Raw genomic sequence first — 27,374 nt, 5'->3', positions numbered from 1 at the left:
AACAATTCGCATCGTCTCGATCAATCGACCACATAAGTGGTTGGCTCGTGTTGCTGTTCTCTCTGGCTTTATCGCAGTATCAGCTATATAGGAGCTTTGGATGACTGGGCTTCCGAAAAATCCTATGCATCGTTTCCACTAGGCCCAACTGTAAAAGGGAAGGTCAGTCTGCACCAATATAGCTGTGGGAGTACAGCAAGCTATATATGGAAAGATACGTACTTGCATGATCACTCATTCTCTCTTCTGATATGATGTAGAATGGTAAAATGGCCAGGGGGTAGTGAAGTCACTGAAGTGGGTAGTTAACCTGGGCTGAATCGGAGTTAAGGAATGTCCCGTGGAGATATGCTGCAAGCCGAGACGATAAAGTGGGTTTGGCGTGCCACTAGCCTATTATGGGATCGGGGGCTTATTAACCAAAGACTTGCATCGGCGTTTATGTGGGCTAAGTTTCAGACCTTGGTCATAGGGTAACCTCCCCTTGGAGGGAGTTTTTGCCTAAGAACTTGATTTGAACGGATATATAAGTCTCTAGGCCGCCGATTATGGCTTCTCTATCATCTTCTGTTACTCAAAGCACCTTCAAACTCTTCATTGATACGACAATATGGCAACCATGAAGGCTTTAGTTGTAACGCCGAGAGACAAACTAGTAACCGTCCAAGACGTACCAATCCCTGCGCCTAGTCCATCAGAGATCCTCATCCAAGTCGGCGCTGTTGCCTTGAACCGTGTTGACTAGCTATACACGGCAAACCCTGTCGCTACCCAGGATCGCCGTATAATCGGAAGCGACTTTACGGGTGTTATCACGAAAGTTAGCACAGATGTCGAGAAGCTAGATGATCCTCGTACTCAAGTCGGCACGCGCGTTGCGAGCTTTGTCCAAGGCGGTAGGGTCTCACCACACGACGGCAAATGAGTTTTATCTGTCTGCTGACGCATTCTTTTACATTCAGCCTGTTCGGTCAACGAGCGTGCGGGTGCATTTGCGCAATATGTTTGCGTTGAGTGGGACCTCGCGTGGCATGTTCCTGACGACATGCCGCTCGAAGAAGCCGCCAGTATCAGCATGTGCGGCCTCACTGCGGCCCAAGGGCTTTTCAGCAGACTTAAAATCCCGTGCCCCTTTTCTAAGACAGAAGGCTTCGACCGGCTCAACCTCAGGTCTGGAGAAGAAGTGAATTTTCTCATTTACGGAGCGACTGCATCTCTAGGCCTTTTTGCGGCACAACTTGTCCGATTGAGCGAACAAGTCTCAGGCACAAAGATTCGTCTAATTGGGCTAGCTAGCGCATCAAATCACGATTTGTTGCGAGAAGAGCCCTACAAATTCGATGTTCTTATTGACTACCACGATGCCGATTGGCCCGAACAAGTTCGAAAATTGACAGAATCATCTGGCGGTGTTCATTACGCCGTCGATACCATCTCTATTTCGCCATCTGTTGAACAAGTCGAATCGACTCTAGCCCCTGACGGCCGTTTTGCAGTATATCGAAGTCCGGCCCTCGGGAAGTTTGACATCAACAAGCTGCACCACAAGCCTATGATTGGCGCAGTGTGGGAGGGTCTAGGCGTGGAGATTGGTTATCAAGGTACGCAAGCTATTTGGGTAAACGTACACGAGTTCACTTTGATGGCTGATCGATTATCACAGGTGCTAGCATTCCAGCAAACCCAGAGGCACGTAGATTTGCTGCCGAGTTTTTTGCGTTTCTTGGTTCGGAAGGCTCGCAAAGAAAGGCGAAGTTGGCAGGCAACCCAATCCGCCAGATGCCTGGTGGCCTCGAGAAGATTGCTGAAGGTCTCGCGCTCGTATCTCCAAACAAGATGCCTGAGGTTCGTCCGATTAGTGCGGAAAAGGCTGTCTACACCATTGTGTAATGTGATAGTTAAGAGTCTAAGAATGCTTCCAATTGTGCCTAAACAGTGATAATCTATCTATTGATGAGACCGAGTTTGTCTTCTGACTCCTTCGTAGCTCTTGCACAAGTGACGTCCATCCGTAGCCGCTTTGATGTCTGCGATGTGTAGGCTTACATCTATTGATATCTAAAACCGACAAAATGGAAATCGACCATAGAGAGCAGCCAAGAGTCTTCAGAAGCCCTGTTGGTGCTTCTAGGGAGGCAATGATAGGTCCGTTAAGTCCGAGCCTAAGACTGGCCACGGACCTCTTTAAAAAGGACAATTGCCGAGCTGCGTGCGGGCCAAGGAAGTGCCGAAAATGTGACCGAGCTTTTTCGGCTTGCAGCTACTTACAAATCAACCTCAAAAGCATCGTAGTATATGTGGGCGGACTTATTAAAGGTGGGCTATATAGCTAGCACATCTAGAAAACCACTGTGGCGTCGACTTGAAGCATTGATCGATTTCGTTACCCTCTATCACTCTTCCTGCAACATGGCACGTATCTTCATCACTGGGTCTGCTGATGGCTTCGGCCTGGAAGCTGCTCGTCAACTCGTTCAACGCAAACACACCGTCTACCTCCACGCGCGCAACGCCAAGCGTGCAGCCGATGCTAAGGCGAACTGCCCTGGAGCTGCAGGCATATTTATCGCCGACTTGTCACTTGTGTCGGAGACAAAGAAACTCGCCGACGAAGTCAACGCTGCCGGACCATTTGATGCTATTATCCACAATGCTGGCATGCTCTACGGACCGTTTCGAAAAACGCCTGATACAGGAATTCCGGCCATGGTGGCTGTGAATGTCCTTGCACCTTACATTTTGACTTCCCTCATAACCCCTCCGAAGCGGCTCGTCTTTATTTCGTCTCAGTTGCACAGCCAGGCCGATACTAAGATCGAAGACATCTTCTGGCTGAAGCGAGGAGAAGCTCAGTTCCAGGACTATCCTGTTTACTGCGACACAAAGCTACATGTGATGCTGCTAGCCAATGCGGTAGCAAGGCGGCTTGCAGATACGTCGGTTACTTCTGTTCACCCTGGCTGGGTGGCTACAAAGATTGGCGGTGAGGGCGCCCCAGATAAGCTGGATGATGGTGTGCAGACATATGTTATGCTGGCTGAAGGAGACTATGATCAAAGCTTGACTGGGAAGTACTTTGAGCCGAAGAGGCGGCTGGGTGAGCCGCTTCCGGAGTGTGATGATGTCGATCTGCAAGAAAAGGTGGTCAAGGCTTGCGAGAAGCTTGCAGGATTGAAACTCCCTGCGTAGTCAGGCCCAGAACATGCAGCTTAAGAGTAAGTGTGCTCTGATGAAGAAGAATCGACACGCGTGTGCCTTGAAAGATGTGTATGCAACATTGATAGTGTCAAAAATGACCAGTTTTTACCATGCAAAAATGGACCACCCAGGTGGAAGGGGGGTAGTCCCTACTTACCTCACCGAACAATAGGAGGGAAGTTGTAGATTGGTGAAGAGCACTGCTCGCCAGCTTCACATATTGGATCCTCAAGCTTACTGTGTCAGTCACCCGATGCTCAAGCCCAGGCTGTGGTAATGCAAGTTCATGTTTACCAGTGCAAATAAGTCGCCGTGGAATGATCCATCAGACAACGTAATCCACGTATGTATAAAAGTCTGTAGAGATTGGCTTCAAGATCAATCATCTATATGAATCATAAGCTGTTTTCGTCACATTGTACTGCCTAATATCGTACAGGACAGTCCCTGAGTCGTGGTAGTGTCAGCTAACCCTGAAAACCGAATTGGTGGGTCTCTGGTGAAGCCAGGTCTTCGGCGTTATGGTGGGCGAGGGAGACAAGACCAGTTTGTAAGCGTATCACAGATATTTAAGAGCTCTTGTGAATGAAATTTCTCAAATGGTGGACAAGAACTAAAAAAACCAATTCTCTTTCTTGGATATCGAATCTTATCTATACTGCTTTCATTGCTCACTCATCACCATGGCATCCCTCTATGCAAAGGATCAACCTGAAGGCTTTGTCAATTCCATCAAGCATGTGGCTATTGTTGGCGTACGTACTCCTATACTAGACCCTCAACGCTCTGACGAGATGCTAACTTTCCTCAAGGCCACAGGACAGATAGGCAAAGTTTTCACCGAGCATCTCCTCAAATCGCCTGGCAACCAGACGGTGACCGCCCTAACCCGTAAGGGCAGCAACACTACCGTGCCGGATGGAGTGAAACTTGCACGCGTCGACTATGATGACGAAGCTACGCTGATAGAAGCCTTGAAAGGCCAAGACTTCTTGGTCATCACCATGGCCCTTACTGCACCTCTAGACACCCATAGCAAAATCGTCAGGGCAGCTGGAAAGGCAGGAGTTCCTTACATCGTGCCCAACGCCTATGGTGTAAACTTCTATGACAACCCAAAGCTTCAAGAAGACATTGAAGCACTGAAGTACATCTACGCCAGCGTCAAAGAAGTTGAACAGGTTGGCTCCCAGTGGCTCGCCATCACACCCAACTTTTGGTACGAATACAGCCTCGGCGTTGGACCATTCACCTACGGCTTCGATTTCCTGAATAAATCTGTCACATTCTACGATGATGGAAAGACTCGAGTCAACACGACCACTTGGCCCCAGACTGGGCGTGAATTGGTCTCACTGGTCAACCTGAAGAAGCTCCCAGAGGATGAAAACGATAAGTCCGCCACCCTGGCCCAATTTTCCAACAAACCCGTCTACATCAAGAGTTTCACTCTCAACCAGCGGGAGTTGCTCGATAGCGTCAACGAGCTACTGGGACAGACTGACAAGGACTGGACTATCACCTATCAGCCTGCAAATGAGCGTTTCCAGCAGGGATTAGAGGAACTTTCCAAGGGAGTGGGAACTGGTTTCTTGAAGGCCCTGTACGCTCGCTCATCCTACCCCAATGGTGAAGGTCTGTTTGAAACCCATAACAACCTTCTAGGTTTGCCTAAGGAGAGTCTACATGAAGCTACACTGGCTTCGCATAACTGGGCCGCTGCACAAGCCAAGAAGGCTGAGAAATAAGGTGTTTAAGGTCTAGATCCTACTAGTACTCTTGAATATATTCGGACGTCACATTCTGGCATGGATTTTAATACTGTCATGTATCAACGACTGTAGTCTTTGCTGTTGTGGTTTGACGGTCTCTCGCGGACTTGTCATTGCAGATAATAATATGCCACATTCTCTTAAACGGGCCTTATTGCAGTGGGCTCGGATGTTTCTATGTATTGATTACCATATTATTCGTTGTTGTGGCTCATGGCCTCTCCTCTAGCCGTCCTTCATAGATCCTATTGTGGCCACTGATTCGCAGACTTAGTCCTGCCATTGAAACCGGCTTTGTTGCAGCATCTCTATCACACCCGTCGGTAGCAACCCCTTCTCGAGAATAGCCAAGCCCCCGAACCGCGCAACCGTCTCTTTCGAGTGTTGCAGGCAAACCCACTGATCGTAAGGGGCCATATCGTCCCAATCCTCAGGCAGCAGCCCCGAGAGGACCTTCGGAGGCTCGAGCGGTTTCGGCAGGGGCTCCTCACTGATATCTTGGAACGCGGTTCTCAACTTTGCCGACGTTCTTTCTCGGTGCTGTGTGTACTCCTCGAAACTGAAGAAGGCGTTATCGCCATCTACGTCCATAAAATAGGGGTATGGTTGCTCGTTGTAACCTAAGTCGTCGCACTGCTCATCCGACGACTCAAACGCCCTTTTCGCCACGTCGTAGTCTAGTTTCTCCTCCTCAAGGAACTTATCCATCTTCGCGCCTGCATCCTCGGGCATTCCATCGCGGTAGACATACGGCGTCGCGAATGGGTTATGGAGACCCAGGCCGCCCAAAGCGACGGGCGTGTACAAGAAGCCGTCAGGCACGTCGGTGATACCGAACCGGTCGGCGAGAATCTCCTTTAGCCGGGCACCAACGCCGCCACGAAGTGAGGGGAAGAGTGCTTGCTGGATATGGCGGAACGTGCTGAGGATGGTGTCAACGTGGGCGCGGGAGTAGCACCTAGCAAATGATCCAAAGTTGGTCGTGAAGAAACGACAGCCGTAGGTGTTCCATGCACGGATCCAGTCTAGAGTGCTTTTGCACCCGTCTAGTTGAATGCGGAGCTCGTCGATATGCTCCTCGACCTTGGTTTGGTCGATGACGAACCTGCCAGCAGTCGTATCAAGCTTCAAGAAGCCCCAAGCGACATCACCCGAGGGGAGACTTATGGCCTCGTCAATCTGATCGCGACAGCCGCTTGGATGGATAGTGGTGCTGCCTGTCTTTTCCTCGTTCAGCTCAAGACCAAACAGATCAGTAAACTCGTTTATGACCCGCCAGGCCTCGGCACACGTCTCAGCCGAGTTCCAGAGCCACATGTCGTCGTGAAGACGGTATAGACGAGCACCATCGGCCCTCCGGTTGACATCAAAGTCAAGACAGAACAGGACTGACTCGGAGAAGAAATCAGCCAGGGGTGTACTGAGCGGTATGCCCCTCTTCCGTGTTCGAGAAGGTGTGTCGGGGGAGTCGTCTTCAAATCGAAGTGGGCATTCAAGGACCTGGCGGAAGAAGTTGATCCAGTCGGGCTGAACGCCGAGGAACTCCAGAACAGCAAAGATGGACGCGTGAGGGAGGCTTGGGCCAAACCACTTGAAGTCGGAGCGTATGACGGTGATCTCGTGGCCAAGCTTGTTTTGAACAATGATATGAGTTTGTAGCGTTTGAAGGAGCTTCTGAACTACTGCGATGGGAGACTTGCGGTTATCGTCTACGCTGGCCTTGTCATCGCCGTAACTGCCTCGCTGCTCTTCTACTTCGCGAGGCAGCTGATCTATAAAGATTTCATGATCGAAATGCTCGTTGAGTAGGTTCGAGAGACTGTAGGTGGCAGTTTTGCCCTCTGTCGATCCAAGGAAGTGTTGTCGACGGCGAGCTTCTTCCTTGCTTAGAGCAGGAAAAGCAGGTTTCATCACCTGACGCTGCTTACAGAAGGTCTCGGCTGCCTGGCGCAACATAACGCACCATCTCCTGCCGATATAGTAGAGAAACAGTGACTGAAGAAGATCCTCGTCAGGGAAGAAGCGATAGCGGCCGTTGAGATGGCGGCGTGGCTCGACGATGCAATCGTTATCCCATTCCCATGTGGCCCGTGTCCGCATGCGCATGTTGAGCACGTCTGCGATCTCCCGAAGAACCACTTTGTTTCCTAGGAAGTCGTTGAGAGTCATGCGCTTCTCATCGTTCAACAGATTGGTCCTTAGGAGTCCCTGGATGCAATGTTGCAGGGAATCCTCGTCAAAATGGGTTTCGAGGTCCCAAGTCTTTTGGAAAGACTTGATTGATTCCACGAAGTCATTGTAGGCTTTCTTGACGTGGCTGGATGCTTCAGATTGAAAGAGGTTACCAAGATAAGTCTTGATGGCGTCCTCATCCACCTCCTTGGCGCAAAAGACGTACTGCTCCCAAACAGCGCGCTGCTCTTGACTCTCGGTACGCGGGACATGGAGATGGCTAGAGTCAGACTCACTGGTCGAGATCCATTCGTCGATCAGCTTGGCGTATAGCTCGGCGAAGCGGTGCTTTTCCGAGCAGGTGTCCAGCTCGTTACGCAAGTCATGCTCGTAGCTTTCTATAGCTTCCTGGGAAACGGAGGGATCATTTTCTGCCTGGAGGAGGAATCGCTGGAGAGTCTCGACCGTGGGCTGCGACAACGAAGAGGTAGCGGACAGCTTGGTGGCACCGTCAACAAGAATCTTGGCCCTTTTAGGGCTGGGCTCATCGTCTGCATCTCGCAATAGGGAGGTTTTCGCGGACTCGTAGGCAACCTTTTGCCGGGCCAACTGGTTGAACTTGGTGCGGGTTATGGAGCGGAGAGTCTGAGAGAAAACCTGGGATGGGGCCATGTTGACGGAGAATGCGTGTGCAAGTACAGAAGGGTTCGGGGTTTGAACTGATGCTTCTATAGATGCACGATGTGAAGAAGTTTGGGGCTAAACAAGGTTGAATGAAAGGACGAGATAAAGGGAACTTTTATAAACAGAAGATGAAGCCTGAGGCTGAGAAGGAGGGCGTGCTTAGCATGCAATGTGTAAGATCCAGTCGCATTTTCGTATTCATACGATTTCCTGATTGGCCACGCCGTAGTTACTTGTCCAAGAAAACGACACCCAACACAAGCTTATTGGCGGAAATTTATCAGTCAGCGACCTCTTGAGCCCGCTGCCTAGTATCCAATAACCAAAGGCAGGGCGCTATGCCATAAAATCAGGCCAGGGGAGGTCCCGGTATGACTCATGTCTCTATCCGTGCTCCCGTCAGGGGTCCCGGGTCCAGCCCTATGGGTCAATGTCTGCCAAACAGTGTAAGAAAAATATCCGCCGGCACTTTTCAACTGTACGCCTCCCCTAGCACAGCAAGTCTCACTGCGGGGCTCATTAAAAGGAAAATTTCTCTAGCAGCAGCCATATCTGAAACCACTTTGTCTCCAACCCAATATTGGCTCCCCGTGATCAAGATTTGTTGCCAACATGGTATCGAGGCGAATAGTCAAACTATTAGAGCAAGTTAAGGCGTTTTCACAATAGCTTAGTCAATGAGAAAGAACGATATCAGCTGGACAAGACTAAAAGGTGGTTATATTACAATAATAAGAACGCCTAGGTCAAGTTTCCACCAAAATCATCTTTCAGATGGCACTATCAGTTTCTCTGCCTTCGAATAGCCGGTCTCCTTTGGACTCTTCATCCCGTTATCTACGTCCGGATACTTAGGAACTCAGTACCAGCAAAGTAGACGTACTCAAGACCAAGGGGGAATGAATAGAGGGAGGGCATCAGATCCTAGGGGATAGGCTCTACCAGTACGACACATCTGGAAGGCCAAGCGGGCAGCGGCCCACCTACGGCCAAGGTGAGGGTTTAGGAAGCCTTCATATCCTCCTGTCCATACGGGCACCTTCATAAGAGACCTTCCCATTTCGTAATTAAACGTCTTAACCAAATTAATAATATCGATGACAGTGCAGACCTCGCTCTCACCAGTATCGCCCTATAGCGGTATCTGAATGAAGTTCAGCTGGGTGCTCGTGGGGAGACCGTTTGCAAGCCACCAGCGCACATATACGCCTGAGGGGACCCCAGCGTTGATCTCAGCCATATTGGAGAGGGCGTCGAGAGCAGTATCAAGGTACGGCTAGAAGGCACCCGGTGCTCCCTTGTCCTAACTGCCGGCATTAAGGACGTAGGTGACATAGTCTTCGAGCACCTGCTTATCCCTTGGCGCACCGTTTATAAGTCTTGAGGGGTTCCAGTCGATCTTTTTGGTCAGGCCAGCGCTCCGCAATCGGCCGGCCAGAATCTTTGCGCTAGGCCTTCCGGTTACATCGAGGGCGACGCTTCCATCATAACCCCCCTTACTATTATTGGTAGCGTCTAGGAATAAGTTGAAGTTACAGCGAGTTGATCCGTAACAGTCAGGGCCGCCAATGGTGCTCATGCCGTCGCGGGTACCCCATTCATGGAGGTACCCAAAGTAAAAGAAGACGGCGACGTAGGCGGAAATATCGTCTTCGAAATCAGCGACGACCCGTGTTGCGAGGACACCTATAAGGAGGAAACAGAGAAGACTCATATTGACGATCAAGAGTTGTAATGATAACAGAGATGGACAGATGGAGGTTAAGAGGGAAGAGGGGGAAGATTTGCCTTAAGGCGGCCCTAACGGAGAGAGGGAGAAGAATAACAAGGGCAAGAAAGCAAGATGATAACGGAGGCAAATACGGGAAGACAGAGTTATTAGAAATTCCCCTGAAGATACTAGATTGCTTAGATTATTCCTACTATCGCAGCGAAGAAACTAGACACCTGCCTAAATTAGCCACCAGTACTAGCGATGCAAGGATGTGTAATAGATTCAGGGGCAGTTTTCCTAAAAGACATCCTCTACAACAAAGTAATTATCTCGCCAACACTAGAGGATTAACCGAAGTCCCTTTAGTAAATTGCTCTACCCGAGCTTGGCAACCCATCGAGTAAGCTTGTGCCTAGATTTTGGTAACATTAGCGCGTAATGCCAAGTTTCGCCGAGCGCTAACAGCGCCGGCACCAATGCTATCTGGTCACGTCCATTGGACGTTTATATTGTAAGTCTCAGGTGTCCCTGCTGATGGCACATAACCAACCTTGACGTATTTCCTTGTGGTCAGCGTTGTGCTCGGGTCGGCGCTCAGCAACGGCGCAGTCCTATCATATTGCCATATACCCCCAAGGACGCTTTTATAAGCTCCACATGCAGTAAGTCTCGTTGTCTATCATGAGAGTTCAAATTGCTAGCATTTTAACGTGACTATAGCTTATTCATACGAGACGGCGAGGTATCTTCGTCTAGAAAACAACGAAGCGTCCCCAAGTCGCTTGCAAAGATACTTAAAGATCACTCATTTATACATGCCAGCTCTACATATCTAACTTTGCCTTGCAGGCTTTATTTCTTAGTGCCTTTCTCTTTCATTTTATTAAACAACGTATTGTTTCATTCAACTTCTCTGTTCTACACACGTCGTCAGGTCGGGAACAAGATGAAGCCGCCCCAGTTACTCTCCTCCATTTTATTCTGGACCTTGCTGGTAACGCTTGGCTCCGCGCACCATCATCACTTTGGCTCTCGCCACCATCACCTACACGTGAACTCGACACGCTGGAATGAGTCCAGCAGTGATCTGCTCGGCCCCGGTCACTTTGGTCGACGGCAGGCAAGGCATGAGCTCAGAATCATGCCTCTCGGGGCTTCTACCGTCTTTGGCGTGGGCTCGAGCGATGGTAATGGGTATGATAAACTCTGTTCCATGCATAGATGCGACGGTAAACTGACATTTTGAGCGCCCAGATTTCGAAAGCTCGTGAGAGACCAGGCACGCTTTGCTGGATACGAGGTCAACATGGTGGGCACTAAGAACGGAGGCACCATGAAGGATAATGTAAGGCATTGTTAACTAGGACTTATCTGACAATTCGACTAACTCAACGAGTAGGACTGTGAGGCTACATCTGGCCACATCGTCACCGAGGCGCACGACGCATCGAGGCTGTCGTACAAGTTTAAACCAAACGTGGTGATTATGAATATTGGCACGAATAACTGCATTCACGGCATCGACAATGCAAACCAGCACAATAGGCTGCGCGTCATGATCGAAGGCATGTGGCGCAACATCTCTCCCGATACAGTGATGATTGTATCAACGCTACTCCCACTCGAAGGACAGGGTGGCGTTAATCGCAACGATGTGAACAACTTATACCGGCGCATGGTTGCGGACCTCGCGGCGCAGGGGAGGCCCATCTACATCGCCGACATGGACCACATCCCCATGTCTGACGTGCCCGACAAGGTGCACCCGCACGATGGGGGGTTCGGCAAGATGGCCGCCGCCTTCTGGGCTGGTATCCAGGCCGCTGAGAGGGACGGCAATATCAAACCTCCGCTCCCGATGGATGGGAACGCCGAGGGCGACACAGGCACTTGCAAGAAGCCGGCCGGAAACGGCGTCTGGGCCGGGGGTCTGACGCAAAGAGGCAGTGGCGAGCATGACGGTATCTACCGGCACCGCAGCCAGCCAGAGGGTGTCGTGTTAACCATCACGAGCGACTTTGACCGCAACCAGTGGCGATTCGCACGTCTTTTTCGGTCGGACCGCGATGACCTGGTAGGTTGGTTTGACCTGCCCAGCGGAGAGGCGCGGGACGGCGTTTGGAGGAACGACGGGGGTGGCAAGTTCACCAAGATCAACGACCTAAGTGTACAAGACAACTGCCTCCCGCGCGGCATCGTCTTCATTGATCTCAACGGTGACGGGCATGACTATTTTGCCTGCATCGGGCGCGATGGTGCCGTTTTTGCCAGTATCAACCGTGGCAACGGGGGAGGGGCGGTGCCGCCCACCTTTAGGCATATCAGCCTCTGGAAGGCTGCGCAACCAGGATACCCGCAAGCTCAGGTTCGGCTCGCTGATATTGACGGTGACGGTCGTGCTGACTTCTGTGGCCTTTCCCTCAATGGCGATATCTCATGCTGGCGCAACGGCGGGATTCATGACAAGCCAGCTTACTTCCAGGCCCTGGGCCGAAGATTTACGGGCAAGGGCATGGGAGATCTTGCTGGCGTTCGTTTCGAGGACCTCAATGGCGATGATCGAGACGACTGGCTCTGGGTTGATGGTAATGGATAGACGACAACGTGGACCAACGCTCGCAGCTGCATGAAGGGTGTTGAAGGCGACGGCCTCAATGTTGCGTGGCGACAAGGCTTCAATGGCAACGCCAACAGCGGACCGACTCATCCAGGAGGTTTCGGCGGCTCAGAGAACATCAGGAACCGCATTCACTTTGCGCGTATCTTTGGAGTGCCTCAAGACTTTGGGCTGCTCGGTCGGCTCGACTACGTCTATATGGAGCACGCAAAGGAGGGCAACAAGCACAAGTTCAGCGTCCGCGTGTATAGGAACCTCGGTTCAGGTGGTACCAAGCTAGTCGCTGATGGCAACAAGTATTGCGACATGACGGGCAACGGACGCGACGACTACGTGTGGACACACTCCAAGGGCATCATGACCATGTTTCCCAACGGCGGCAAAAACTTCCTCACAGGGAGCGAGAGCTACTGGGGCCCGAGTGCACGTATCTTTGATGCCAAGCAGGTAGCTGGACGCGAACTTGACCGACGTGACCTCCATCTAGCTGATTGGGTTGGTGATGGCAAGTGCGATATCATCTGGGTCGATGCAGCCAACGAGAACCGCGTGACCGTCTTCCGCAATCTCGACGGTGGCGCCGGAGGCAACTGGCGTTGGCAGAATCTGGGAAACGCAGCGCCAGCGCTCCGATACCCCGAGAAGCGCGGTATTGGTCTGCATGATCTTGCCGTCCGGTTCGCCGACATTAGTGGCAGCGGACGGCCTGATTACCTCTGTATCGAGAAGGACGGGCGCGTTTGGGGCTGGACTCAGTCGTCTAATGGCGCCTGGACCCATGTGCCGCAGTTTAAGAGCGCCAAGGGCCATGACCGCGCCAACCTTCGGTTTCATGACGTTGACGGCGACGGCAGAGCAGATACTATCTAGGCTGAGAAGTTCAGCGGCGACGGATTCGTCTATTACAACCTCGGCCGGCATGATATTGGCGGCTCACAATACTGGTGGGAGCAGAAGCCAGGGGGGGGGGGGGGGGGGGCCGTTCCATGCCTGCGCTGGCAGCCAGGCTGGGACCTGCATGTACTACCCGGACCTGGACGGCAACGGACGAGCAGACATGCATGGTATCAAGGGCACGTGGACCAACGAAGCCGAGACATGGTACAATATGTGCTCGGGTGATGCAAAGGGTGATGATCCCGGCGGCATCTCTAATCCCAACCTTCCTCCTCAGCCGCTACCACCCAACCCTGGCACCGGGACCGAGCAACCCCGAGATCCGGGATTTATGGGGTACCCTCCCGGCATGCCGTGATACGTCCCCGCACGACACCCTGGAGAAGCTGGAGAACGATGGTAGTATCCCCGCGTACTGCTTACCCCTATACGCACTCGAGGTGCTGAGGCGCATGGCGGCGCGGTCGCTGGACCACTACGAGCGTCTCATGAACAGCAACTACGACAGGGCGTTTGGGCACTTCCGACGGGCCGTACATGCTTCCGCCGACACCAACCTTGAGGAATGGATCCTACCGCGAGCATCTTCATACTTCGAGTGCACCACCAGCAGCATTCGGATGTGCTGTTGGCAGTGTACCACGAGTTCTTGTCGGGAGAACTGCATTCCTGATGGATCCACTCTCGCCTGCGGTTCACGAGAGACCAAGCCGTCTGAATGCCCTCCCCAGCGAACTGTGGACGTGTTGACGACGGGCAACGTGACTTTTCCCTACGCGAGGATCGACGCGAAGCCTTTTACCGGGACGTATTCGAAGGTACTGGGCTCGCCGAAGAGCATATCCGTTTCGGTAGATACATTACAAGGCACACTTGCCCGGCCAGACGCATGAGAAATGCGGTCAGACCATCTCAAACTGTCAGCGGAACTACTACCTCGACTTCCCGGTTGTCAACTACGACCGGTTCCGCATCGACACCATCCCGAACCCCAAAGACGTTGTTGAGCCCGCCGTTGGCAAGGCGGATTCCGATCTGCCTGCCACCCTCTGGGGATATGAATGGGGCTTCAAGCTCGGCTTGATCCAGGAGGATATTTCCGAGGTAATCGACGCCCTTACAATCCCCGTCATCATGGTTGGGGAGTCGGTCGACGCTATGCGGAGGCCTATGACATTGGCGAGGAGGTCCGGGAGGAGGAAACGAAGAATCTTATCTTGCTCGTCGTGGAGACGGTCCTCTTCATTGTGCCTTTCCTCGGAAAGCTGGCTGGTATCATCGGCGCGACTGCTACCTTTGTCCGCGCTGCGGCTAACCTTGTCGGCGACCTCGGTCTCATCTCTGTAGATATTTACAAGATCACCCAGGCGACCAGCGATGAGGACAGAGTTGCCCTCGCCATTGGCATCGGTATCACCGGCATGGGCGCCCTGACCAACATCCCCAGCATGTGTGCTGCGGGCCAGCTGCGCAAGGCTACCAGGGCGGACACCATTCGGAGGATTACCCAGAACCAGGATGCTATTAGGTCTCGCGCTTTGATGCAGAAGGCCCAAGGCACCTGCCCACGTTATGCCTAAGTGGTTTGGGTAAATGAACAAGTTGAGAGGGATTTGTAGAAGACAGTTCAACTAGACCTGAGGCCAACAGCTTGCGACGGATAGTATCTCGTGGTATTTTGGTACTCATAAAATCTCATGATTGGACACATCGATGACTTGTGTTTCAATATATCCATGGTTTCATCTAGTTAGGGCGAGTTCTGGTAGGTCCCATGCCTTCAACCGAAGTACAGGTGCTGCCCCTTGGTAGTCACGGCCGTTTTTTTAACAATTTATCCTCTTTGTGGTCTCGACTTCTCTAAAGGAGACCGTCCGCTATGAGAACAAAAGCTCTTTCGACAAACGCATGGTATAATGAGAATTCAATGCCGTAAAAGACCGTAGGGTAGGTAATTTAGAGGATAAAGCTCTGGAAGTGTGGCAACCTAGAGGCATCTTCATCTTAATTGTCTCTAGCGCATCTCACTTTTAAGGACACTCTTGAGTTGGGTCGAAAATGGCATTAAAACCCTAGAGAGAACAGGTGAAGGGCGGAAGGAGATCCCTTGATTGCCCCGGAGACCCGCACTGGTGGAATCGCTAGTCACCTCCAGTAGGATCAAAGCGCGTTAATGACGCGGCTCCAGGATGGGAGACGCAAGACTGTTTGTAATGGTTTACGAATGGAATACAAAATTAGGTCGGTAAACGTCGCGGATCGTAAGGCCCTAGAATGGCTTGTCTCGGAATGTGGGATGAGGTGAGGCTGTGCCCGAGGTCTTTAGTGGGGATAAATGAGGATATCCCAGTCCAGCATTGACACCGAAAAAAAGACGATGACGAATAACCTCAACTCCCTTGTTAAAGCTTATCTTGTTCCTATGACTAAGCGGCTTGCACGTCGGATTCGTACAGCAAAGACGACCAACACAGCCCTACAGAATCAGGCCGTTCTTATTATAGCAGTCGACTGGCAAAGCAGTGATCTAGTACCATTTCTAGTGATGTACGAATTAAGAGACATCATAGATAGCCTTTAGGTGCTTGGGGGTTGATATATTCATAGATGCTGCCCAGATGGGGCAGTGCCTGGCGTAGATATCGCACATCAACACCTCCAAATCTTGGGTCAGAACGGCCAATCTTTTAACACGGATACTTCTCTTGGCTCATCTCTTTAACGCATCACATCATTAACATGCGCTTTGTTTCAATGCTGGCCTTGTTGGCTACAGCATCTCCTCGTGTTGACGCTCGTCAGAACCGAGTTGCGAGATATGACTCTGACCTTGCTCATCTACTGGATTGCCGATACCCAGAAATTCTGTACGAGTGCTTGGCGTCCCGTGACCGCAGTGTTGGGCAACCTGCTGAAAATGCTTGCTACGTTGCCGCAAGCTGCGCCCCATTGAAACGCGCGGAGCAGACTTCGGATGGAAAGCTATGGGAAGACGAGGAAAGTGGGGAGGGCTTGCATCAAAGGCAACGACGCCAGCAGACGGAAAGCCAGGACTCGGCAAGCCAGGAACCAGAAACCACCGATAACGCGTCCGCTTTCTCTGCTGATCCGGTTGCAACAACCGAGGAGCTAGCCTCAAGCTCAGCAGAACCGGAATCCACGACGATTCAGGAGTCTACTGCAGCATCAACATCCACAGAAGCGACGGTGCTCTCGTCGACGGAGCCAAGCAGCCAACCATCAAGCACGTTGCCATCGAGCACACTTTCATCAAGCACAAGCAGCACCGAAACTGAGACTACCACTTCAGTTGGCGCCTCTTGTTATTCCACAACTATCGAGTCCACTACAGTATGTCCGGTAGAGTCTTCTGACGGGCAGGAATCAACTCTTGAATGTTATTCCACAAACATTACAAAGAGTGCCTGCTCTCCTGGTCTTCTGTGCGCAACCGAAGATACTCACGGATACACCATTTGCATGGAGATGCAGAATGAGATCGGGCTTGCTGGAAAGATCATTGGAAGTTGCTTTGGAGCGGCTATTGCTGTGTGTGTTGGGACACTGGGAGTGCTTATCTATCAGGATAAACGCAAGCAGCGAGAGATTGCGGAACTTATGGAGGCGAGGATACGACGGAAGGAGAGGCGCTGAAGTATGGGCATCTATAACCCGTTGAGATAAGGTTGAGATTGGTCCTTTGTACGGTTGTAAATGGACCTTTGGCCCTTTGCGCAGGGTGAGAGGGACATGTCGTTTTGTATTTATTTTTTCATTTCCATATTCTCTTATTAGCTTTACAACCTCTTAACGGCTATCGAAGCATGTACTATCTCACGCGTTTTACTGTTTTAGGCCTTATTTGGGAGGAAACTGGATCAGTGACCAAGTGCTCATCAAAGTCGGTATTCGGATGGTCTTTTGAACAACAAAAAGAAGAACAGGGAGGGAGGGGAAAACTCAGAACAAGCAGTAATAGCTATAAAATGCGAGTATTATGGAATTCTTTTTAATATCAAAGAACCGGCATTTTGCATCAGAAATCCCTGTTGGACTATGACTAGTTACGTAAAGGGGGACCACCCGACTTCAGCTGGGTCTGGCACCAGCCATATAATATACCATGTTTCATGATCAAAAGGAATATGCTGTAATTATTCTGCGCTTATTTCGGCCTTAACCTGTCTTTTCGGGCCCATTCCGGGTTCCCACATGCAAGCCAAGTCGCTTCTATGCCGGCATAATTCACTTTGGCCTATTGTTGAGCGAGATTCGCAGCCTGATTGGATTTTTTTCAGCTCTTATGAACAACCCTGCTTTGAATGTCCCAAACCTATCCTATCATCAGGTCCCTTGGCGACTGACAATTTGAAAGTGCATTCAGCTTTACGCCACAGCGGCTGTTTCTAACCATTTTGGCACAAAGTGTCACCCTGCAAAAACTGCCAAGTGCTAGGCGTTCCCCTGAGGTGCCCTTCAAATAGATGAGGTGGGTACTTGCGCAAGGTTGGAAGGGTTCCTCCTCTCCCCCGCGAGCAAACAAAAGATGTCACCGCAGACTGTCTGGAAGGCCCAAAGTTCAGAGTTCACGGAGCGGCGCACACTCATACCGCCCGTCCAGGTCATCACGGCCGACTCGCGCACTAACCTCGGGCCACTGACAACAACTTTCACACCGGAGCCTGACTGCAACGTTCTCTTCCAGCCCTGTGCCACCTGCGAGACTGCCTCTATAGGGCAGTCCTGTGTTGACAATGTTCCACATGACAACCCGGCGTGCTGGCCTCCCACCAGCTCTGGAGCACAAAGTCCTTCATCAACGATGAGAGGATGGGGTTTCTACTCGCCAGGACTCGTGTGTCCCGACGGCTACCTATCAGCATGCACTGCAACGTGGGACGGATTCAGCGACTGGCAGGTCCAGTTCCCGATGACTGCCGGAGAGACTGCCGTGGGGTGTTGCCCTCGCGGCTATGACTGCGACAATTTCAATGGCGGCACTTGTACCCTCATCCCGACCTCGACAGTCGTTCCGATTGTGACCTGCAGGGGCGATACTACCGGGCCTTCTGCACAGGAGACGATCCAAGAGAGGGGAACGCCCGGCTTCAAGTTCTATGCCCCGATGATTCAGATCAACTGGCAGGCTTCGGACAGGGCGTCTACTTTTGAGCTTACACAGAGTACCTCTGGGGCTACGACATCTGATTCGACACCTTCCTCCGAAGGCCCCTCCCAGCTTGGTTCTGGAGCGATAGCAGGTATCGTTGTTAGCTCTGTTGGTGGGATAGGCCTTCTTCTTATTGCCTTCTGGCTTTTGAGGCGGCACCGGCGAAAGAAGGCAACAGGATCTGGCGACCAGTTTCATGGCTCTGGGGGTGCTCAGAATAACAACACAGGCAGTGGCAAACAATTTTCTGCACCAATCAATGCGACGAATGTATATATTCAATGAGTTGAATTCACGTTCCTTGCCAGGATGCGCAAGCCACCACACGCATATAGCATCGTAAGGATAGTTCGAGCCATCGTCCTCACCCCTAAGAGCAATGTTTCTCTCTCTCTCTTCGATTGACCGTGGCCTCAGAGCGCCATATTAAAAATAATATTATTAATAGAAGTTAAACATTTCAAATTTATTAACTAGCTATGCCCATAATCAAAGACTCATGTGGAGGACGAATATGGCAATTGCTTTTCACCACCACTCTGAGCGTTGTCTAGCTTTGTTGCCCTTGATAATGTTTCCCCTCGTTAATTACTTTAAGTCGATTTCGGCAGTCATCCTTCTTTCTACTCTCATCATATCCCTCACCGCTCTCACGCCAAATTTCTTATGCGAGATGAGAGCCCAAAATCTGAAATGGATAGCAAATCAGGCCAAGATCGGCCACCGACCCTTGTCTCGACACACATCCATCCACGTCGCGAGGGGAGATTCTCCGTCCTTTCTTGCCCACACCTCCTCAATTATCTCTTTCGCAGTATCGTAGCTGCCAAATCTGGTTGCAAGTATCCTGGTGTCGATCCACGCCATGATCTGTTCCCGTTGAATTTTAGACTCGGCCTCTGATCCAGCAATGAGCGCAGGCCAAGCGGTGCCTGAAATCTCGAGCCCCTGCTGCTTGAGGGCTTGATCATAGTCCTGCAAGGCTATAATGACGTCGTCTATGATACTTTGCAGTATCATTGGGTTGACACGTCGAATGCGTTGGTAGAAGTATATGAGCAGGGCCGAACACAATGCTCGCAGCATGTGCAGGTGACTCGTGCTGTTGCTGGTTTTGAAAGCTAGGCATTTGGACCTGAAGGCGCACACAGACTCCTCGAGTTGGCTTGCGCGGCGCTGCAGGACCATGAATGTTTCTATATCGGCCTGGTTGTCGGGCTGATGTAGCATATCCATCTCGTTGGCCAATCTAGTTGTTTGTGACAGCAGGCGTAACCACGTCTCAGGGATCCCATATATTTGCATGTATAGGCCGTCCTCGTCTGTGCCGCTTCCTGAAAGGTGAAAATCCTGTTGTGTATCCTTGCCACGTGCCGGCGTACGGGATGGGAGACGGAAGAAGTCATCCAGCTTTGGATCGAGAGCGATGCCCCTTCTCCCATCTTGGATCATTGGATCTCCGTCATCCTCAGCGCCATTACGTTGGCCCTGGCGGTGGGCTGATGTTTCCTGCGTTCTGTATCGCATGGCAGATCCTCCGCGCATCCGAGTGCTTTCGGAAACGATCCGGACCCAAGCGTATAGGTGATGTAATAAACGCGTGCGGCGTGACACTGCTCCCTTGGCAAGGCCACGAGTGCGAAAGAGCTTCTCAAACTCTGCCAGATAGTGGTCGACATCAACCTGGTTATTCGAGATGAACTGTGTCTATTAGAACAGGTACGTTGTAGGGTCCAGGATTAATGATAAAATTTACCGAAGTCGTCGTGGTAGAACCCATTGCCATCAGTTGCTCCTTATACTTGGCCTTATCTGAACCATCCGTTTCCTTCTCTAAGGACAGATCCAGATGCTTTTTTGCAGCATCATATGCTCCCTCGTGCACAGCGGCCCAGTATCCTTCTGGTCGACAAAGATCTCCACTCTCTTGGTCTTTGAGAGACAGATGGTAAGCTGACACGGCAAGCAGCCCATAGAAATTGGACATTTTGGCGTGGCTTATCTTGCTTGCATCCACTGAAAAGAGGGTAAGCTTGCTGAGAGTGATCATGGCTGCCGGAATATGCATAGTCGACCAAGGGGACTTTTCGTATATAGGCAGAGATGACATTCGATGGACGACGACATTCTCGAAGTGTGTTAAAAGTCGAGGGGCATCTTCTAAGACATCTATCGGTAGTATCAGGTTGTATCGTGGGCCGGTCGGATGCTCGGTTGGTCTTGTTGACGCATAGGGGCTAGTTTCGGGACATCTAGGTATCATCAGGTTGCTGGGCTGTCCGTCCCACCGGGTCGAGTCAATATCGTTGGTGAGAAATGGGTCATCCAAGGATATGGAATTGGGGATGATGTCCCAGTTAAAGAGATCCCCCCATTGGAGGAAATCAGTGAAGGATCCAGCGCTGTCCTCAGGCGTTGGGAGTGCGAGTTCCTCGGTAAGCGTACTGGTCGTCGTGGCAATATTGGTCTGGGAAACAACGATTTGTGGACAGTCCTTGTCTTGTTGGGACGGAGGCGAGTGGCCGGAAGGGCTTGCGCATGTTTTCGGTGTCTGTAAGCTGAAATTAAGCACGGAGAAGGGGCCGACTCTAGATGCCTGGGTAGGGAGTCTGGAACTCTCTTCCAGGTCAACTAATGCGGCGTCGACTGTACTCGGGATCCCGGCTGCCAGCGCCTGGCACATGTCCACCCTGCTTTGAACTATTTTCGAATTGTCAGTGGCAACTCCTTCTCGAAAGAAGCGACATCAGGTTGAGGAGACAACTTACCAGATTCCAAGCATTGTCGACTTCGAAAACTCGACAGGTCTTCTGTGGGCTGGGACTCCTCGTCGTCCCCCTGGAGACCAGCCGATGGCATCCACCGAACCTCATGAGAACTAAATTCGCATGTCTTCTGAGACTTGACGCAGTTGGTGCATGCAGGCCGGACCCGGTCACACTTCACGTGACGAACCCTACAGGTCTCACAGCCGCCAAGGGAGTAATTACCACGTCGGCGCTGATTCTTCGTGTTTCTTACAGCCGGGGAGTTTCTGCTTCGCATTTTGGGCATGGAAGAGGCGGCAGAAAGGAGAAATGCTGTTGACAGAGCAAAGGAGCCGCATTGGACTGCCTTGAGAATGGGATATCCGGAAGTGGCTGCCAACTTTGCTAACGCCCCGTTATTTGAAAGTTACGTTTAGGGTAAAACTTCGGAATCACCTGCCTAAACCATCTCACGGCTTTATCAACTTTCTCGTTTCACAACTAACTTAGCAATGAGACCTTTGCTAGGCTACAGAGAGGTTACTTAGACTAGAATAAACAAATAAAAAATACAAAATGAACAAATTATATTCTAAAGCCTATATGTATTTTTATATTTTCATCATAAGCCTTTTATGCTGTCATTCAACAGACAGAAAGGCAGCGTAAGTTAGGTACTTGCGAAGTGTGCCATTTTTTCCCTTAGACCACCAGAGAAATAGCTGTCAATACTACTGCTATCCTTCACAACGAACCCACCAGAACAGACACTACAAAATATGACCTACATCGTTTGGTGTTGAACGAGCATGTAGTTCCCAGTCGCATTAGCGAGGTGAATGAATAGCACTACTCGACTATACGCTCCCAGGCTATACGGAAAAGCTTCCTATTGTAGACATAGTACAGGATCGGGTTGAGATACCCGATAGATTCGAGATCGGGTTGGTCGGTCCGATCGCAGGTGAATGTCCTGCCAACTAGTCCACCCCAGGCCACACTAGGCGGGGAGAGATGAAGGCAATTGAATTAGTCCGTCAACTATCAAGATAACATAACCGAGGCCTATTCCCAGATCTACTAGATGATTCGGGGGGCTGGAACCGATCTCCTAGCCCTCATCTGGAGTACCCCGACCTAATTGGGCTGTAGGTGATTAGAATTCAAGGATAATAACTACAGTTAACGGTATAATATAAATGCTTGCAAGGGCAGCATCATCAGATGGGCCAACCCAGTTCAGTTTAACATCATCATGAAATCCTTCACTGTCCTACTCGCCTCGTTGGCAGGCCTCGCTCAAGCCTCTCCTCATGGCTCTTGCCCCCGAGAATGCTCAGCAGAGAAAATCGACATCCCACCCATCTTTGGGCTCGAGGTAGTCTCTATTCAAGCAACCGCCATGTTCAACGAAACCCTTCTGCCCCTGACGGAACCATGTCAAATGCATTCCTTGTGGACCGTAACCTCACTGGCTTGTCCTATTGCAATGTCACGGTCACCACTCGCCACCCCGGCTACGTCGAGGGAGGCATCAGCACCGGCGTTTACCTGCCTCTCAAGGGCTGGAACGAGCGAATGTTGGGCATTGGCGGCAGTGGCTTCGTTGCGGGGAACTTGCAAGCTGCTGTACTCGCGCCTATCGCGTCTGGCTGGGCCACCGTGTCTTCATCGGCTGGACTTTCGGTGGGCACAATGGCCAACCGGACAACTGAGGTTCAAAACTCGGACGCTTGGGCTTTGCGCAGTACTGGCAATGTGAACCTAGAAGCTCTCGCCGACTTCGGGTATCGGGCCCTCGGCGATGCTGCCGCTATCGGTAAAGCAGTCGTCGAGAGTTTCTATGGACAAACTCCCAGATACCGCTACTGGAACGGCTGTTCGACTGGCGGGCGGCAGGCTTTGATGCTGGCGCAACGGTACCCAGACGCATACCATGGCCTTCTTGGCGGCTGCCCTGCAATCAACTGGGCCAGATTTTTGTCCACCGATATCGTACCGCAGCTCGTTATGCGGGACGTAGCTGGGGGTCATATCCCGGCCCCGTGCGAGTTCCGAGCCATTACTGCTGCCGCGCTGGAGGAATGTGATGGATTGGACGGTGTCGTGGATGGATATGTCACGGACCCTAAAGTATGCAAGTTCAACGCTTCCTCCGTCCTAGGCGAACAAATCGACTGCCCCGATCTCCCCGGCGGCACAACCACAATCTCTGAAGCTGCTGTGGCAGCTGCCGAAGCTGCTTGGGCAGGATATCACACCGTCGACGGCGAGTGGCGCTACTACGGTGTGAGCCGGACCACCAACATCACTGGAGGTGGCACCCTTGCCAGCACTGCGTGCCAAGCGAATGGTACCTGCAACCTGGCACCCTTTGGCATTGCCAACAACTGGGTCAAGAACTTCCTTATGAAAGACCTCGAGGCCGATCCCATGACTTTGACTCTTGCCGAGTTCGACCGGCTCTGGCAAGTCTCGGTTCAAGAGTGGGCTTCTTTCTTGGCCACGGACGACCCGGATCTGCGCCCCTTTCACAAGACCGGCGGAAAGCTCCTCGTATGGCACGGCCTGGATGACATCCAGATCTATGCGGGCGGAACAGAGGAGTACTACAACCGAGTTCTGGCCGTCGATTCAAATGCAACTGACTATTTCCGATTCTTCCAAGCTCCTGGGATTGGCCATTGCTCTGGAGGGGCTGGGGCGTATCCTGGTGAGTCTTTGCAATCTCTCATGGACTGGGTTGAGAAGGATACGGCACCCGACACTCTGTATGGCCGTACTGCAACTGGCAAGGAACGTCCGCTCTGTTTATACCCTAAGAAGGTCATGTATAATGGTGGGAAGAACACAGATGCCGCTAGCTCTTATAACTGCGTTTAAGGCTTTGTAGGTTAGATAAAGGCTTGGGGTGCTAAAGGCTCTGTTATTTCACGGAATATTCTCAATACTGGGGTGGAATGAAGGACTGCTCTGTATCCGTTGCTAGGTGATCCCAAGAGTTCAAATGGTGTTAGGCCGAGACAGAGTAAATATTAGGGTTCGAGTTCCTAGACCTGTCTGAGGCGAAAGAGCTAGATTTTGACCCATATTTCCACATATTGGTGATTCTTCTTTCAGTTGTAATGGATCTACAGTTGTTCATGGCTTACACGGTAGGGCTACCTGGAGGATAGTATTGGCGGATCTCGGCTTTCTCTCCAGGCTATAACAGCCTGATAGAGTAATATTAAATGCTTGTAACTAAAGAGAGCTAGCAATAAGAGTTGGAGGTTGCCCATGTATCGCGGGGCAAGCCTATCTTAAGCTTTACAATGAGAACATGCCCAGGTATGGAACTGGTCATCGCAAGGGCCAGTCAGGGGGCATGATACGTGTAAAGGCCTCAAGCTGTTCAAATTCACTCGGTACGATAACCGACACCCTGCCGCGAACATTACATAGCATACTTGAAGTAGGGGTTCTTGCGATCCGTGGTGTCCTGCTCTCCCAACTCTCGGCCCTGTCGCTCCTGTTCCTCCTCAGACAGACCGCTCGCGGCCAGAGCACGCGATCGGCGTCGGTTCTCGCAAACGTACCAACACCTCCAGGCGATGATGACGAAAATCTGGCCGCCGAAACAAGCAGAGCAGGCAACGGTGCCGCCGACGTAGCGAGGGGCATCCTTGGTGCGGAAGACTTGGGCACCAGCCATGTTACCAACACAGTAGGCGATCAGGGTCAGCGAGGACACAACAGTTCGCTTGGTACCTCCAGCGACGTTGGAAGTGACTAGGAGTAGGAGAATAAATGTTAAAACTAGATAAACAGGCGTGTCTAGGGATCAAAACTTACTCATGCTCCAACCGAGGAACAGGGAGAGGGAGAAGACGACAGTGATGTCGAACATGCCCCACTTAAGCCACTTGTGCTCAGGTGTGTTAGGCAGCAGAGACATGACTAGAACACCCACAAATGGGAGAATGCAAGAGATGATCATAATGTACATGCGCTGGTTCTGGAATTTGCGGAGGTAGAAGGCGACCGCGATGAAGACGACGACATACATGGCTGCATTCGTTAGTTTCCAGCTTACATATGTTACTTATTTCGGCCAGTACACGTACCGTTACGGGGGAGACCCCAAAGCATGGATTCCCAGGTGCTGAATCCAAAGGTTTGGTAAAGCAGGGCGCTGAAGGTGGTGATGCCGCTGCAGCCAACTCATTAGCCTTGGAATGTAATTTATCTCGCATCCTATAGCTTACCCGTTGGGAATACAGGCCAGGAAAGTGTTGGCAAAGACAAAGTAGACTTGGGGGTCCGTGAAGCACTCCTTGAAGTGATCCCATCTCCAAGCCTTGCTAGTGCTCTCCTCTCCAGTCTGGTTCTCACTCACGCGTGCAGCTCTGTTGTACCAGTTAGTTCAATTCTCTCGAATCTTGCTGTCTGACTTCAGACAATGAGGATAAGGTAACACCTACGCCATTTTCTTCTCCTTCTCGCTCAGCCACCGAACCTCCTGAGGGGTTCCAAGGATGAAATAGCAGAACACGGAGCCGGCAAGGGTCAAGCCACCTAGGAACAGCGAGATGGTACGCCAGGCCGCGATGTGGCCTTGGGCTGTGGCGTATCGAGCAATGCCGTAAAGCATCAGGTTGCAGACGATGGTGAAGAAGCCTTGGGAAGACTGCCAAAAGAGTGATCGGTTGGCATGCTCGTCAGTTCGGTACCAGGCACCGGTGATGAGGAGGAAGCCGGGAGAAATATTGCACTCGAAGAAGCCCTGGAGAGCTCGAAGAGCCATGAGCTGAGACCAGTTGTGGCATGCGCTGATGCAGAGCAGGCAGACAGCTTTCGTGTATCAGCTTCTGTTCAGATTTATGTTGATTGAAGGGGGGGTTTACACCAGCCGACCATGTAGATGGTCAGGACGCGGCCAAGGTTGTATCTTTGCAGCAGCCAAGTCGAAGGGAACTCGCCAATGAGGTAAGTAAGGTAAAAGCTAGTTGAAGCTCTGTCAGAGATGTAGTCCTATCCCCAGGCCAGAAAGACTTTGTACTTACATGGTGGTCAACCACTGGAACTGCTGGCCAACCAACCCGACATCGTCGTTCATGCCAAAGAGCTGTCAGGGTGTGTCAGAGCAAAGATACAATTGGAGATTCGAAGTGTCCTTACAGCCTGGATACTGATGGAGGTCTTGTCGGTCTGCTGGATACCATACATGAAGAACCTGGTCCAGAGGTTAGTCAATTTCGACTGAGGCAACGCAGCCGTGAGTGCAAGACTTGCATCATTGGGATGAGGTATCGATCGATCTTGCGAGTTAGAGCCTTGTATTCCGCCTCGCTGTACTCTATAAGGGAGAAAAGTTAGAGTCATGCCTCATCCTGATGCCACACAAGGAACAGGGTGCATACCCTCCGACTCCCCGGCCGTAGTGGTGGTAACGGGTTCGAGGCCGATATCCTTCTCATCTTTGAGGTCGGGGATGGACTTCTGGTCAGACTCGTAGGTCTTGGAAGGGTTCGCATCCTGTGACGCCATGGTAGGCTTGCTTTTCACGGTGGTCGGCGTTAGATGGGGGGCTTTACTGTCCGGATGCTCAGGTGATGGTGTTGGGACACTGAACGGAGGCTCTTGAGCTCGTTGTCGATCGACCAGAAACAATGTAGGATGAGGTCTTATATATACATATATGCACAGACATGTAAAAATCCTGGGGTAAAGATGGCCTTGGCCGGAACCACGAGTTATCCCTTATCTGGAGACGGTTCTCCACTGTATACATCGTGAGAGCGGGGGAGATCCCTGCCCTTACTCGCGGACAGGTAGACGACAAAAGTCGCGATATTCACACGCCCGCAGGTTAAGTATACCATTTACAGGTGCATCTCGCATGCTGCAGGGACCGTTCGTCTTTCCAAGCATGCATCCGGTTCTCTGGCTCGAGGTTTAGAAGGAGTGGGGTGAGAAATTCTGCTCTGGTTCTGGTGGCTATTAGCAGATCCGCTCCCCTTTCATTACTGCGCTTACTCCCAATTGGCCCAATAACTAATCCCCTCCCAGTATCGGTGTTATTTACCCAAGCTCGCCTCGTTATCTCAGCCCCTCTATCTTATCTTGTGAAGAAAAAACGGACCAGAAGTCGATGATTAGCGACGCGAGCATACAGTTCCGGTGCTTTTATCAGATAGAGAACTTGCCAGCGAGCGCGCCGGGCTATGGGTGGTTCTATGATATTGATGAGGAGTTTCCGTGGTCGCTTTCTTCTCCCCTAATCACTGTATCCGACCCCCCGGCAAGATATCCCAGAGGCTCCCGGTGTGACAACCGACAGCTTCGGCAATCCGCGCGCAAGACTCGAGCTGTCGCGGGAAACGCCGAAAGTGCGGGGTGCGTTAACGACCCCGCGAGGGTG

At 51.5% G+C, this 27,374-nt stretch overlaps 11 protein-coding genes across 11 annotated transcripts; 7 read left to right on the top strand and 4 right to left on the bottom strand.

Moving 5' to 3' along the window:
* Nucleotides 1-610: 610 nt before the first annotated feature.
* Nucleotides 611-1,890, top strand: NECHADRAFT_88920 (uncharacterized protein; the record flags this gene model as incomplete). The annotated part of the gene is made up of 4 exons (XM_003044576.1): nt 611-655; nt 746-896; nt 963-1,601; nt 1,664-1,890. The coding sequence occupies 4 exons, from the start codon at nt 611-613 to the stop codon at nt 1,888-1,890; spliced, it is 1,062 nt and encodes a 353-aa protein (XP_003044622.1).
* Nucleotides 1,891-2,409: 519 nt separating this feature from the next.
* NECHADRAFT_55695 (uncharacterized protein) lies at nt 2,410-3,189 on the top strand (the record flags this gene model as incomplete). The annotated part of the gene is made up of 1 exon (XM_003044575.1): nt 2,410-3,189. The coding sequence occupies one exon, from the start codon at nt 2,410-2,412 to the stop codon at nt 3,187-3,189; it is 780 nt and encodes a 259-aa protein (XP_003044621.1).
* Nucleotides 3,190-3,881: 692 nt separating this feature from the next.
* NECHADRAFT_55683 (uncharacterized protein) lies at nt 3,882-4,946 on the top strand (the record flags this gene model as incomplete). The annotated part of the gene is made up of 2 exons (XM_003044574.1): nt 3,882-3,953; nt 4,011-4,946. 2 exons carry the CDS (start codon nt 3,882-3,884, stop codon nt 4,944-4,946), a joined length of 1,008 nt encoding a protein of 335 aa, XP_003044620.1.
* A 294-nt stretch (nt 4,947-5,240) lies between these two features.
* Nucleotides 5,241-7,814, bottom strand: NECHADRAFT_55652 (uncharacterized protein; the record flags this gene model as incomplete). Its single annotated transcript, XM_003044560.1, has 1 exon — nt 5,241-7,814. The coding sequence occupies one exon, from the start codon at nt 7,812-7,814 to the stop codon at nt 5,241-5,243; it is 2,574 nt and encodes an 857-aa protein (XP_003044606.1).
* A 1,315-nt stretch (nt 7,815-9,129) lies between these two features.
* NECHADRAFT_88916 (uncharacterized protein) lies at nt 9,130-9,540 on the bottom strand (the record flags this gene model as incomplete). Its single annotated transcript, XM_003044559.1, has 1 exon — nt 9,130-9,540. The coding sequence occupies one exon, from the start codon at nt 9,538-9,540 to the stop codon at nt 9,130-9,132; it is 411 nt and encodes a 136-aa protein (XP_003044605.1).
* Nucleotides 9,541-10,681: 1,141 nt separating this feature from the next.
* NECHADRAFT_106595 (uncharacterized protein) lies at nt 10,682-13,279 on the top strand (the record flags this gene model as incomplete). The annotated part of the gene is made up of 5 exons (XM_003044573.1): nt 10,682-10,734; nt 10,795-10,885; nt 10,940-12,118; nt 12,173-12,994; nt 13,028-13,279. 5 exons carry the CDS (start codon nt 10,682-10,684, stop codon nt 13,277-13,279), a joined length of 2,397 nt encoding a protein of 798 aa, XP_003044619.1.
* Nucleotides 13,280-15,793: 2,514 nt separating this feature from the next.
* On the top strand, nt 15,794-16,708 carry NECHADRAFT_88913 (uncharacterized protein; the record flags this gene model as incomplete). The annotated part of the gene is made up of 2 exons (XM_003044572.1): nt 15,794-16,405; nt 16,475-16,708. The coding sequence occupies 2 exons, from the start codon at nt 15,794-15,796 to the stop codon at nt 16,706-16,708; spliced, it is 846 nt and encodes a 281-aa protein (XP_003044618.1).
* An 892-nt stretch (nt 16,709-17,600) lies between these two features.
* On the top strand, nt 17,601-18,509 carry NECHADRAFT_88912 (uncharacterized protein; the record flags this gene model as incomplete). Its single annotated transcript, XM_003044571.1, has 1 exon — nt 17,601-18,509. One exon carries the CDS (start codon nt 17,601-17,603, stop codon nt 18,507-18,509), a length of 909 nt encoding a protein of 302 aa, XP_003044617.1.
* Nucleotides 18,510-18,929: 420 nt separating this feature from the next.
* NECHADRAFT_55664 (uncharacterized protein) lies at nt 18,930-21,269 on the bottom strand (the record flags this gene model as incomplete). Its single annotated transcript, XM_003044558.1, has 3 exons — nt 18,930-19,925; nt 19,981-20,924; nt 21,023-21,269. The coding sequence occupies 3 exons, from the start codon at nt 21,267-21,269 to the stop codon at nt 18,930-18,932; spliced, it is 2,187 nt and encodes a 728-aa protein (XP_003044604.1).
* Nucleotides 21,270-22,408: 1,139 nt separating this feature from the next.
* On the top strand, nt 22,409-23,854 carry NECHADRAFT_55679 (uncharacterized protein; the record flags this gene model as incomplete). The annotated part of the gene is made up of 1 exon (XM_003044570.1): nt 22,409-23,854. One exon carries the CDS (start codon nt 22,409-22,411, stop codon nt 23,852-23,854), a length of 1,446 nt encoding a protein of 481 aa, XP_003044616.1.
* Nucleotides 23,855-24,407: 553 nt separating this feature from the next.
* Nucleotides 24,408-26,310, bottom strand: NECHADRAFT_55673 (uncharacterized protein; the record flags this gene model as incomplete). Its single annotated transcript, XM_003044557.1, has 9 exons — nt 24,408-24,742; nt 24,806-25,021; nt 25,078-25,163; nt 25,219-25,359; nt 25,435-25,804; nt 25,858-25,955; nt 26,017-26,078; nt 26,132-26,212; nt 26,242-26,310. Coding segments are annotated over 9 exons (1,458 nt in total), but the record flags the coding sequence as incomplete, so codon positions are not given.
* Nucleotides 26,311-27,374: the final 1,064 nt, after the last annotated feature.

This window comes from Fusarium vanettenii (genome assembly GCF_000151355.1).
Source record: "Fusarium vanettenii 77-13-4 unplaced genomic scaffold NECHAsca_21_unmapped, whole genome shotgun sequence".
In the NCBI taxonomy this organism is placed as follows: domain Eukaryota; kingdom Fungi; phylum Ascomycota; class Sordariomycetes; order Hypocreales; family Nectriaceae; genus Fusarium; species Fusarium vanettenii.
This window is presented reverse-complemented; position numbering and strand designations above follow the sequence as displayed.